General features: G+C 46.5%; 1 protein-coding gene across 4 annotated transcripts in view; it reads right to left on the reverse strand.

Annotated features, from left to right (window-relative positions):
- Nucleotides 1-13,714, reverse strand: part of ME3 (malic enzyme 3) — a 186,224-nt gene that overhangs the window by 53,574 nt on the left and 118,936 nt on the right. For all 4 annotated transcript variants that reach the window (XM_072794951.1, XM_072794954.1, XM_072794952.1 and 1 more), the window contains exons 4-5: nt 8,694-8,769; nt 2,058-2,219 (exon numbers count right to left, since the gene is read on the reverse strand). In XM_072794951.1, the coding sequence (XP_072651052.1) occupies nt 2,058-2,219; nt 8,694-8,769 (238 nt within the window). The remainder of the gene's footprint in view (nt 1-2,057; nt 2,220-8,693; nt 8,770-13,714) is intronic.

Consider the following 13,714-nt stretch of genomic DNA (forward strand, 5'->3'; position numbering starts at 1 on the left):
TAGCAGGAGGAATTGGGTGGAAAGGACAACCAAACAAAGTTCACTACACTCTACACTCATCCATGGCTGCATGATTCCACGCATGTTGAGACCAAAGGACAATTTCTGCAAAAGCTAGGCATCTGGGCTAGGGAAGAGAACCACAGCGTGGAGCAGACCTTGAAGACTGGTCTTGTTGAGCAACTATAGGGCTTGTGCTACCATCCTGCCTCCTGTCTCCTAGGCTGGATGGGAGGCATATGCAGAAGAGCTTCAGAGGCACAACACTCAAAAACCTTCTGTTCCAGTTCCTCGTTGAACTAGAGGGGGATCTAGTCTGAATAGGCACAGGGACTCAGCTGGCTGCCCGCAGTGCTGGGACCAGGGTCCCCGCTTCCCAGGCCAGTACTTCTTCCACATCCCTGGTCTTGCCTTATCCCACACCCATGATTTCCCTGCTCTTAAGCCAGGTCTGCCTGGCTGTCTTCTCATTCTATTGCATCTGTGACTGAAGCCCGAATAAGCACCATTCCTCGCTAGGAGCTCCGTTTTCTCGTTTAGAAATGGGAATGTATGGTGTCCAGGGAAGAGGAAGGCCAGGCAAAGACTCATGGCAAGTATTTTAAAAATCACTGCAGAATGCAAATAAGATAACTTTTTTGGCAATATGAATCAAGAATCTAAAAAATGACCATTCCCTTTGCCTCAACATTTCTGTTTGTAGGAAATCACCTTAAGTAGATAATCACACATGGACACAAAGACTGATCTGCAAAAATGGGCTCAGGGTAAAACTTATATTTGCAAAAATACTAGAAACAACATGAGTGTCCAGCTGTGGGAGGTTTCCTCTGTAAACTGTGACACACTAGGCAGCTAGTAAAGTGACATTTGTGCAATAATGGCTAATGACCTGAGAGAAAACTCACCATATATAGTTAAGTTTTAAAAAGCAGGATATAAAACTATATATTCATCATAAACCCAATTTTGCTTTTATAAATGATTTAGGGGAAAAGGGCTGGAAGGAAATATATCAAAATGTAAAGCCTAATTAGTACTGGTTGTGTGACGATATTTTATTTTTTAACACTTCTCTGATTCTCAATTTTTTCCCCAACTTTTAAAAGATGAATTTGCATCAACTTTAAACTCAGAAATGGGGGATCCCTGGGTGGCACAGCGGTTTGGCACCTGCCTTTGGCCCAGGGCGCGATCCTGGAGACCCGGTATCGAATCCCACGTTGGGCTCCCCACATGGAGCCTGCTTCTCCCTCTGCCTGTGTCTCTGCCTCTCTCTCTCTCTCTCTCTCTCTCTCTCTCTGTGACTATCATGAATAAATAAATAAAATCTTTTAAAAAAAATTTAAAAAAATAAACTCAGAGATGCATGTCATGAAGAAAGAATCCTTGGGTAGTTTTTTGTCTTCCCTCTCACAGGGACCCAGAGCAGAACCTATAGACAGAAACCCTGGTGTCCCCAGGTGGTACCCAGAGCAGTCACACTCTTGCCTGTGGTTTGAGCTCCTTAAATCCCAAGCCATCTGGAATCTGCTGGTGGATCTCACCAACAGTTTGGGGCTCGTTCTGTCCCTGGGTTTACAGGACACGCATCTGCCTGATTCAGATATTTCAGCCTCTGGCCCTTGGTGCTTTGGGTTTTAATTCTTTCATTGCGGCAGCCTGCCTCTACAATGCTGAAAAAATACCGCCCGGCAGCCACTCCTGCTGGCATCAAGGGACCTTCTTCACTGATGAATTGGAGAGAAGTTTCAGAGGGCAGTCATGGCATGGGGAAGCAAACAAGGCCCAAGCTGGGGTCATGGAGGGTGCAGAGAGCATTGAGGAGAAAGGGGAGCACAGAGACCCAGTGGCTGGGGGAAGGGACCGGGTTGGGCAGGCAAGGAGGAGAAAGATCTCCCTGTCATAGCCATGCAGGGGAAGCGCCCTGGAGAAGGAGACCCAGGAAAGCAATGGCTCAATGCTGTGTAGCTATAACTGCCCCTTGAAGGTGCCCCCCACCCCACTCCAGCAGCCACCTTCTGGCCCCAGGGCCCCGGGCCCAGGCAGTGCATTACCTCGTTGTTGGTGCCGACATCCAGCAGGACGGGGAGGCATTGCTGCGGGCTGACCCCTCCACATGCCGTGTACAGGGCCAGCTTGCCCACGGGGATGCCCATGCCATAGCAGCCCAGGTCTCCCAGGCCCAGGATGCGCTCCCCATCGGTTACCACCACGGCCTGGAAACAATCAGGGAAGCGCTTCTTGTGACAAAGTGCTCATGTTAGCCACCATCCCACATCAGCATTGACAACTGGATGCCCACCTTCTCTGCTGGGGGACGAAACTGCTAGTTTGGGGAAAGGCCAAGGGATTTATTCAATTACAGGTGACAGTCCTTCTCTCTGTCCCCATCCTGGCAGGCTGGTGAGAAGCCCCACTGAGCTGAGCTGACATCTTGCCCTGTGTTCTGAGGTTTGGGAGGAGGGGCAGCAGAAACAGCTGGAGGAAAACCACAACTGGTCACTCTCCCTAGAAGAAACTAAGCAGATATTCTCAGCTCAAGATCTGGGCTTGGGGATGGAAGGATGTAATGAAAGGGGACAATGAGGAACAAGTGTTCATGCTGCTGCCACAAGCCCCGGGTTTAGAGGCCGATGGAAATGCTCTCAGGACTGCTCTTGGGGTATAATGAGTCCGAACTGCAAAGGGCAGGGCTTCTGTGACTGCTGGTGTTGCTACTTCACATGAACCCAGGAGGGCTCTCAGCTGTACGGGGTTACCTTTGTGCTTTGGAAAATAATCACGGTAGTCATATACTGTGTGCTAGTTCGAGGCTTACTCACTGTTAATTAACAGATGCTGATGAAGTTGATGGTGATAGAAATTACTATGATTCTGATAGATGTTCATTTATTCATTTCCTTACTACATATTTATGAAGCACCTACTTTGCAGACACCCTGCCAGATCCTGGGAGGAGGAGCATCAGTTTGCTCATTTGTAGTAACAAGTATGTATGAATTCAGGCCATAAAACTAAGGGGCAAAAAAAAAAAAAAAAAAAAAAAAAAAGAAAAAGAAAAAGAAAAAAGAGAGAGAAAGAGATGAAACATGTATATTTATAATTAACAACTCTGGGAGGAAAGTGAGTGCCACAGAACAGCCTGAGGGCAGCAAAGATGGAGAGAAGGGAGAGTTTACTTCCTGTAGGGTCACCCTTTGTAAGGGTGTCCAAACCTCAGGCAGGAGAAAACTGTCCATAGGGGGTAGAGCTGGGGAGAAGGCACTTGATGCAGGACATTTGGATGTAGGATAGAGGTGGGGAGGCTGTGGATTCTGTGTGGTGAACAAGGAGGTGCAGGTCACATGAAAGGAGGGAACAGAAAGTGCAGCAGGAGTCAGTGAAGGGTCTTGAAAGTCAGGGGACAGAGATCCCCTCCAGTGACAGTGAAGTTGTTTATAGGTCACCCCAACCTGCTCACCATCACTGCCTCCCTCCATCTCGAGTGAGTTAAGTTAGTAGGGCCCTCCATCCCTCCACTGAAGCCTGCTTTTGACCAGGGCTTAGGACCAGCTCTGAGCTATGGACATCCTGGTGCTCCTGGGCATCACAGGGCTCAGTTCAGCCCATGCAGGTGCAATAGTAAGCTCTGGGGATAAAGGATGAAGACCCATTCTTGCCCTGGAAGGAAAAGTTTAGGATTCAATACCCAAAGGTCCATGACATCTTATCATTTGTATTCTCTAGCTCTCTAAGGGCAAGAGCACACAAAGGCCGCTGCCGCCCTTTGGTAGAAATAGGTATAGAGATTCTTAAAAACACTCCTCTGCTTCTGGAAAGGTGACTTGGGGGATGGGGGAGGTGCAAGAGACCCATGAGGATCATGATATTCCCCTCAGATTGATCTGCTGCCTCTATGGAGAGTGTTCTTAACCCGCATGCCACCTGATTCTTCCCGCGGCCTTGGCAGGTAGGTGAGTCTGAGATTGTTATTCCCACCTCACAGGTGAGCAAACAGAAGCTCTAAGACCTTCAGGTTTTATATACATTTGTTAAGTATCAGCCAGATGCCATGCACTGGACTGGATGTTTCCACATCAGGTATCTTAGAAAGATTAGATGACTTACCAAAGTCACCTTGCTTGTGCACGTGGCAGGTCAGGATTCTAATCAGGCTTGTGGTTCCTGGCTCTGGGCTCCTTCTACCACCATTTCAGCTGGGTTAAAGCACCTATGCTCTCGGTCAAGTTCTTCCCTGCCTCTGTGGGGCCCTCCCCACAGCCCACCTCTGACTTCTCCCTGCGGGAGCCTGTGGCTTCATGCTGCTCTGGGTGCCTAGACTCAGGGCATTTCTCTACCATCTCTCCTGATCAAAGCTTCCTTATTCTGATTCCCATTCTCTCAGAATTTCTCTCCTTCAAGGGGCAGTGAGTTAACCAGAGGAAGTCAGTTACTACTCCAGGTTGTTATCCCTACAATTGTGGGGCCTTTCCAGATGGTGATGGGGCTCTGCAGTGCTGCCCCTCCGGCCTGAACCATGCCCGGGCACTCTACTGCACGGAGTAGAGTGAATGTCTCCTTTGAGGGAATGTCTCTCTTCCGTCTGCCCTCTACTCTCCATCGCACGGTGGTAGTGGTCCAGTTATTACAGCCGCTTCACAACCAGACTCATCTTTCTTCCTTCCAGTCTCTCCTGCCAACCAGTGTCACAGTCACTGTGTCGGAAGCCTATTTTCATTATGCCATTCCCAGGCTCAAAGACCTTGCTTGAGTGACCTCAAACCATCCATAGAATAGAGTCCAAAATATTTAACTCTTTAATGGTCTGAACCCAATATACGTTCTGACTTATCTCCTGCTGCTTGTCTGCACACAAGTGCCTACTCCAGCCAAACTAACCTCCTCACTCCTCCCAGACACACTCTGGACTCACCTATAATCTCTCTCTCAGCCCCTATATTCCTGTTTCCTAGAAGGTCCTTCTCTGTCTCCAGCAGGCAAACTCTGCCCATTACAATCTGATGCGATTTCTCCTAGCACTTGTGGCGACCACACAGCCAGCCTGCTCACCCTTCCTGTCTGCTTGCCTGCCTTCCACAAACATAGGCTAAGTAAGTACCTACTGCTTGCCAAGCCCTGCATAAAGTGCTACTTAAACATTTGGGTTCTTATTTAACATTTTAAAAAATGCTCGTTTTATCTCACCAAACAACCTGAAGGTTAATGGCATGGGTTCTGGAGTCTGATAACCAGGTTCCTTGATAATGCACCATATGTAATCTTAGGTAAACAGATAATTTTTCTGAGTTTTAGTTTTCCATAAAATGGGGGATAATCATATCTAACTCAGGAGATTGTTGTAAAGATGAAATGAAATAATATCAGTCTCATTTTAACCAGGTGCCTTAGGGAGTGATCAATAAATGGTTGCTGCTCTTATGATTATTATGATGGTTATTATTTGGCACAAGATGTCATATTGGATTTTTAATTGTTTCATATTCTCTCTAGTTCAGCATTACACAGAAAGGCCATGCAGTAAGCATCTGTTAAATGAGTGAATGAAATGGAACCAAGCGGAGACCATGGTGGCCAATGGCTGAGAAGGTCAGCCATACAAAAACTGTGGCTTCTACTGTCATCTCTAAGCAGGAACAGTACAAAGCCACCTTCCTCCATGACACTCCCCTTCCGGAAGCTGTCACTCTCTCTCCTCTGAGTTCCCATGGCATTTTTCTCTTCCAAACACCTATCCCATTCTCCCCCGTATTATAGTTAGATGAGAACTCCATCTTTCATGGGAGTTCTTACTTGCCTTAAGCTTTTTAGGGCAAGTAATGAGTCTTGTCATCTTTGATTCTTTAGTTACTTAGCTTGGTTATTGCAAAATATGATATAAACTGGATAAGTGGTGGGCAACAAAATAGATCCAACACAGACAGCAAAGGATCTCCACAGGACTGATTCAAACCTGGTGTGAATGAACAAGTTCAGGCAGAAGATGCTGGGGATCCTATTTTTCATGACATCAATGGAGCTGGATGCCAAGGGCCACTAGTCAGTAGGGGTCAAAATCTGAAGACAAACTTGAGAAGCACTGGGGGGTTTTAGAGTCCAGCAATAACTATCACTGAATTACAGGATCACAGTTTCCTTGTTTGAATGGAATCTGCAACTCATACCTCTTCTGTATTTCAGATGACTAAGAGTGAGGGTGGGCCACATTCTTTCTCTGTTTACCAAGCTTGAACCTACAGCCTTTTCTGATGTCCCTTAGCCTAGGTGGACCCAGTGGGGCTGATTGCAGACTGCCCCGAAGGTCATGACTCCTTGCTTGCTCTAGCCCCAGTTTCCTTGGACTTGTAGCTATGTCATGGGCTTCCCACAGCCCTCATTCTTCCTTTTTTCCTCCTCTTCTCTCTCTCCACAACATACATAACACACAGTCTGCAGTTTCAAAGCTTGGTTCCTTCCACCCTTCACAAGCAGACACCCAGCTTCCTTGTCTATAAAATGGGGGCAATAATAATCCCTACCACTTACAGGTCATTAGAAGTTGCTGCGGCTATCTATGTAAAGCACTTGGCAGATGCCGTGTGAGGTGGATATGGGGACGCGCTGCCCACATTTCCTTTTTGGGACCCAAGGAGTGATTCCTTCAGCTGGGCCCTCTGGTGTCGGCCAATTTTGAGAACTTTCTTGACTGAGGAGAGCTACCTTGCCCAAAGTCACACCCTGTTCCAAAGGCAGCAGCCCACAAGCGATGATTGATGAGTGCAGGGGGATAAAGGCCGGGCTCCCCAGCCCAACTCGGGTTGACTGTGCAGGACCACCCCAGCTCCAGAGGCACCTCATGGGCTCAGGTGAGTCTTCCTTGAGACTTCACTCAGCCCAACCTCTCTCTTGGCTTTCTCCTGCTTCCTTCCCTCCTAGAGGTGTTGATCCCAAGAGCACTCCCTAACAAGCTAATGTTCACCTCAGAGAGTGTTCCCTAGGACACCCACCTTCTGATACCGAGGACGGAGTGTGTTTACCATGTGTTGGGCCTGTGCATTATGGGCAGGCACCTGGCACTAGCACCTGGTCTTGGCAGGGATGCCCACATGGCTGGTGCTCAGCAGCAGAGGCTACTCCCCAGGCCTCACTGCCTAGCTGCCTCTCAGCACCTCCCCCCGAAGCCGTAGGGCCTGGGATGAGGCAGAGATTTAGGGGCTTGGGAAAGCTGTGAGGAAGAGGGCTGTTCTCAGCTGAGTCTTCCTCAGGCTCAAGGCAGTGGCCACTGTGGGAAAGAGTCAGAAAAGCAGTTCTCACTCCTCTTTGTGATTTATGCTGGACAGCTCTGGGCAGCCTGGCCCGCCCCTTCCTCCTCGCACAAGAGGGGCCCATGAAACTTCATGGTCCCCCTAGCCCTGGGCTCTGGCCTCACTTCTCTCCCTGCCTGCCTCTCCGACACCGCAGTTCAACATTCAGCTTTCTGGCTGGGAAACCACGGAAAGTCATCCTTTATCCTGTGACTTGATTCAGAAGCTCCTCTGAACCACGTCTCCCCATCAACATCAGGGTCTAAAGATACCCATGCCTTGGAAAACTGCCACCTTAACTCAGCAGCTGGGGAGGAGGTGGCTCTGCTGCAGGGAAATGCAGAACTGGCAGGAGCAGGGAGGGAAGGCCAGGGGAGGAAGCAGTAGTGGAGCGCCTTAGTCTTCTGGTCAGGCAGGATGGTATCCCAGTATTTATCTTGGGCCCAGTGAGCTCCAAGCCTTCCCCAGCAGATGTTTTGCATTTTCGCTTCACTCATTTGCAGAAGCGACAAGGATCTTAGTCATGAAAGCCCCTCATACTCATCCACAGAAGTCCCTGTGGCAGGAGGAGACCTGGGCATGTAGCCAGAGGCTAACAAGTTTCTACAAAGCTGCATGTTTAATATTTCAAAACTAATACAAACTTTACATTGCATATTATATCCTGTTTATTATATAAAAATGTTTTCTTCATAGATTATTTGAGTAAAACTGATACTCCCGGAAGAAATGGCAGGTTTATTTCGTCACTCTGCATACAACTATCACCCACCCCCAACCTCTGACTATGTACACGCTGGGGGGAAAGTACTGTTCATTCTAAGCTTTTCCTCTTACTGCAGACTGTCCCCACTATATGTCCTACTCTTTCCAAAGCCTATCTGGCCAAACGCTACTCCTTAATTCAAGGCCCTGCGCCAATGTCACCTCTCCCATGAAGTCTTCCTAGATTTCCCCTCAGGTTGAAAATAATCTCTGCCGTTTTGAATACCTTCAGCAATGTGTGCTTCATTACCCCTGACCAAGTTCCCTCTTAGTCTTTTGTGTCTCTCTTATTTTCCACATAAAAGTCAGCTACTTGAGAAGAAACTGTCTGATTTCCCCGTCTCCCCCATGGAAACTGGCAGTGTATACTTAGTAGGTACTCAGTACATGCTGAACGTGTCTCCAGACTACTACTACTATTAATAATGATAATGATAAGGGCAATTTCACATGGGTGTGGGGCAGTGTCAACCTCCACTCTGTGGTGCATTCATGCTTGGCTCTAACCAGTCCATGCTCTGGGCCCGGGAAAGCTGTGCAGTGTCTTGCCTTCAGTGGTGCAATGGCTCATTTTCTAATTGGGGAGGACTCTGGTCCAGGCTGAAAGGCTTCACCTGAGCAGTAACAAAGAAAACATGATCATACCTTAATATCGTCTTCTGGCCAAGAGTTCAGCATTGTTGCAAGATGGCCTTTGTCATGAATGGTGATGAACAGCCCACTAGGAGAAACAAAACACGGACACACAGGGAAACCAGGCAGTCAGACTAGGAACAGAGCAAAGACCACAATACTGTGTATCACTGCACCATTTCATTTTTCCCACAGACCTGGGCAAGGCAGGGCCCTGCCCTTAACAGTTTAGAGGACCATTTCTTTCTTCCAATTTATCCTCACCATAAGGCAAGGGATTCATGGGGCCGAGGGATGTGCCCACCTGGAACCTGTGCTCACCAGTGCCTCCACTCTCCCTTCTTCCTTCTAGACCAGGCACCCAGTACCCCAGAATTCTCTGAGTGACTGAGGAAACCATTTTGGCCTCTTCTCCAGGTCACAGACCACACTATGGTGGGCAGACCCCTAGGCCTGGGGCAAACTGGAGCTTGGACATGTGGGTTGTGGTGTCCAGACACAGGTACGTGAGGCCTCAGGGCAATGGGGGGATGGAGTTGGGGATAGGAAGAGGGGAGGGCTGACAGCCATGAACCACTTTTCTCTGCAGCATTGGAGTACATGACTTCTAAGTTCAAACTTGGCCTTCCAGACCAGCATGAAGATGTATCTGTAAAAGCAGGAAGGTGGAACATATTTTACTTAACAGTTTATTAGCTTGATTTAGAACTTTTATTTATGTTTGGGCCTTTGTATGTGGACCTGAGTCTTCTGCCCTGGGACCAGGGTTGTGAGAATATGTATACCTGGGGTAGTTTGTGCCACTTCCTTCTTTCCCTTTTTTTCTCCAATGAGCACAGAAAAGCTCCTTTTGCTGAAGAAGCACTCACTCTGCTTTGCCAATGTGAGTAGGCTGGGGAGGTGTGGGAGAACAGCCCCCCCGCCCCCAGTGCCCTGGCTTACTCAGACTTCCAAACAGTACTTTTCATGGCTTCGTAAGATGCTCAGATTTTGGATCCGCTATTTAAATCATGCCCTAGCCAACACGGTCAAAACCCTTGGCCCTGCAATTTGGTCTCAGCAAGTCATTTAAAACTCCCAACCCTGTATACTCCTACTCTCTCTTCCCGGTCTGCTTCACCCAGGAAGCTAAGGGCAGGTGGAGAGAGCCTTACCACAGGGCAGACAGACTGGCTCTACTATAAATTCTCCACTGTCAACCCACATGGACTCTAAACAACCAACAGTCTTTGTTCTTTCAGTGTTTCTCTGGTCAAAATTCACTCTTTCCACTCTTTGCAAAGATATTTTCAACTGCCCTGTTCTCAAACCTCCATCTGCCTCACCTTCCCCCAACTCCCCTTGCCTCTGACGTCACATGAAGCCATGGAATGGTATCTCTGTCAGCTTCCCACCACCAAACCTGCAAACCGCTGTGTCTGCAGACAATTCCTTCATTTCTTCTGTTCCAATGAATATTATAAAGTCTTAATTTTACTCTTCTTGCTCTCCTCTAGATTTTCCATTAGCTTCCCATCAGCCACAAAATATCTCCAAGTCTCTATCATCTTAAAGACTTCTGGCTTTTGCAGAACACCTGGGTGGCTCAGCAGTTGAGCGTCTGCCTTAGGCTCAGAGTGTGATCCTGGAGTCCCTGGATCAAGTCCCATGTTAGACTCCCTGCATGGAGCTTGCTTCTCCCTCTGCCTATGTCTCTGTCTCTCATAAAAAAAAAAAAAAAAAGACTTCTGGCTTTTGTTAGTGACAGTCTCTTGGACAGAGTAAATGTTCTGCTGATAATGATAGTAAAACTGTTAAAAAATTTTTTTAAAAAATTATTTATTTGAGAGAGAGAGTGCACAAGCCAAGGGAGGGGCAGAGGAAGAGGAACAAGCAGACTCCCTGCTGAAGGCAGCTGGATGTGAGGCTCTCTGAGAACACGACATGAGCCAAAGTGAGATGCTTAACTCACTGATCACACAGGCACCCAAAATTGTTATTTAAAATTTTTTTAAATTTAAAATATATTATTAACATACAACATATTAATAGTTTCAAAGGTAGAGTTCAGATGCATTTAACACCCCATGCTCATTACATCAAGTGCCCTCCTTAATGCTCACCACCCAGTTACCCCATCCTTCCACCCACTTCCCCTCCGGCAACCCTCAGTTTCTTTCCTAGAATTCAAACAGGCACCTCTCTGTTTTGTTTCTTAAATTCCACACATGAGTGAAATCATATGATAATTGTCTTTCTCTGATTGGTTTATTTTGCTTAGCAGAATACCCTCTAGTTCCATCCATGTTATTGCAAATGGTAAGATTTCATTCTTTTTTGATGGCTGAGCAATATTCCATTGTATAGATATATCACATCTTTTTTTTTTTATTGGAGTTCAATTTGCCAACATATAGCATAACACCCAGTGCTCATCTCATCAAGTGCCCCCCTCAGTGCCCATCACCCAGTCACCCCTACCCCCCACCCACCTCCCTTCCACCACCCCTTGTTCATTTCCCAGAGTTAGGAGTCCCTCATGTTCTGTCTCCCTCTCTGATATTTCCCGCTCATTTTCTCTCCTTTCCCCTTTATTCCCTTTCACTAAGTTTTATATTCCCCAAATGAACGAGACCATAATAATGTTTGTCCTTCTCCAATTGACTTATTTCACTCAGCATAATACCCTCTAGTTCCATCCATGTCGAAGCAAATGGTGGGTATTTGTCATTTCTAATGGCTGAGTAATATTCCATGTATACATAAACCACATCTTCTTTATCCATTCATCTTTCGATGGACACCGAGGCTCCTTCCAGTTTGGCTATTGTGGACATTGCTGCTAGAAACATCGGGGTGCAGGTGTTCCGGCGTTTCATTGCATCTGTATCTTTGGGGTAAATCCCCAGCAGTGCAATTGCTGGGTCATAGGGCAGATCTATTTTTAACTCTTTGAGGAACCTCCACACAGTTTTCCAGAGTGGCTGCACCAGGTCACATTCCCACCAATAGTGCAAGAGAGTTCCCCTTTCTCTGCATCCTCTCCAACATTTGCGGTTTCCTGCCTTGTTAATTTTCCCCGTTCTCACTGGTGTGAGGTGGTATCTCATTATGGTTTTGATTTGTATTTCCCTGATGGCCAGTGATGCGGAGCATTTTCTCATGTGCTTGTTGGCCATGTCTATGTCTTCCTCTGTGAAATTTCTGTTCATGTCTTTCGCCCATTTCATGATTAGATTGTTTGTTTCTTTGGTGTTGAGTTTAATAAGTTCTTTATAGATCTTGGATACTAGCCCTTTATCTGATAGGTCATTTGCAAATATCTTCTCCCATTCTGTAGGTTGTCTTTTAGTTTTGTTAACTGTTTCTTTTGCTGTGCAAAAGCTTCTTATATTGATGAAGTCCCAATAATTCATTTTTGCTTCTGTTTCTCTTGCCTTGGATGTATCTTGCAAGAAGTTACTGTGGCCACGTTCAAAAAGGGTGTTGCCTGTGTTCTCCTCTAGGATTTTGATGGAATCTTGTCTCACATTTAGATCTTTCATCCATTTTGAGTTTATCTTTGTGTATGGTGAAAGGGAGTGGTCTAGTTTCATTCTTCTGCATGTGGATGTCCAATTTTCCCAGCACCATTTATTGAAGAGACTGTCTTTTTTCCAGTGGATAGTCTTTCCTGCTTTGTCAAATATTAGTTGACCATAAGGTTGAGGGTCCACTTCTGGATTCTCTATTCTGTTCCATTGATCTATGTGTCTGTTTTTGTGCCAGTACCACACTGTCTTGATGACCACAGCTTTGTAGTACAACCTGAAATCTGGCATTGTGATGCCTCCAGCTATGGTTTTCCCACATCTTCTTTATCCATTCATCTGTCCATGGACATCTGGGCTCTTTCCATAATTTGGCTATTGTAGACATTGCTGCTATAAGCATTTGGGTGCAGGTGCCCCTTTGTGTCACTATGTTTGTATCTTCTGGGTAAATACCTAGTAGTACAATGGCTGGGTTGTAGGGTAGCTTTATTTAACTTCTTGAGGAAGCTCCATACCGTTTTTCAGAGTGGCTGCACCAGTTTGCATTCCCAACAGTGTAAGAGGGTTCCCCTTTCTATTTGTCCTGTGTCCTGAGTTGTTAATTTTAGCTATTCTGACCTGTGTGAGGTGGCATCTCACTGTGGTTTTGATTTATATTTCCCTGTTGACAAGTGATGTGGAACATTTTTTCACGTGTCTATTAGTCATTTGCATGGCTTCTTCAGAGAAATGTTTGTTCATGTCTTCTGCCCATTTCTTTTTTTTTTAAAGATTTTATTCATTTATTCATGAGAGACAGAGAGACACAGATAGAGAGAGAGAGAGAGAGAGATTGAGAGAGGCAGAGACAGAAACAGGCTCCATGCAGGGAACTTGACGTGGGACTTGATCCTGGGTCTCCAGGATCACGGCCTGGACTGAAGGTGGCACTAAACCGCTGAGCCACCGGGGCTGCCCTTCTGCCCATTTTTTGACTGGACTTTCTTGTTTTTTGGGTGTTGAGTTTGATAAGTTCTTTTTTTTTTTTTTTTTTTTATTTATGATAGTCATACAGAGAGAGAGAGAGAGAGGCAGAGACATAGGCAGAGGGAGAAGCAGGCTCCATGCACCGGGAGCCCGACGTGGGATTCGATCCCGGGTCTCCAGGATCGCGCCCCGGGCCAAAGACAGGCGCTAAACTGCTGCGCCACCCAGGGATCCTGATAAGTTCTTTATAGCTCTTGGATACTAGCTCTTTTTCTGATAAAACATTTGCAAATATCTTTTCCCATTCTGTCAGTTGTCTTTTGGTTTTGTTGACTGTTTTTGCTGGGCAAAAGCTTTTTTATATTGATGAAGTCCCAATACTTCATTTTGGCTTTTGTTTTCCTTGCCTTTGGAGATGTATCTAGCAAGGGGTTGCTATAGCTGAGGTCAAAGAGTTTTGCTCACAATATGTTCTTGTAATTGTCTGTATTTCTTCAGTGTTGGTTGTGATCTCTCTTCTTTCATTTATGATTTTATTTATTTGGGTCCTTTCTC

Source organism: Canis lupus, chromosome 23 (genome assembly GCF_048164855.1).
Source record: "Canis lupus baileyi chromosome 23, mCanLup2.hap1, whole genome shotgun sequence".
NCBI lineage: Eukaryota > Metazoa > Chordata > Mammalia > Carnivora > Canidae > Canis > Canis lupus.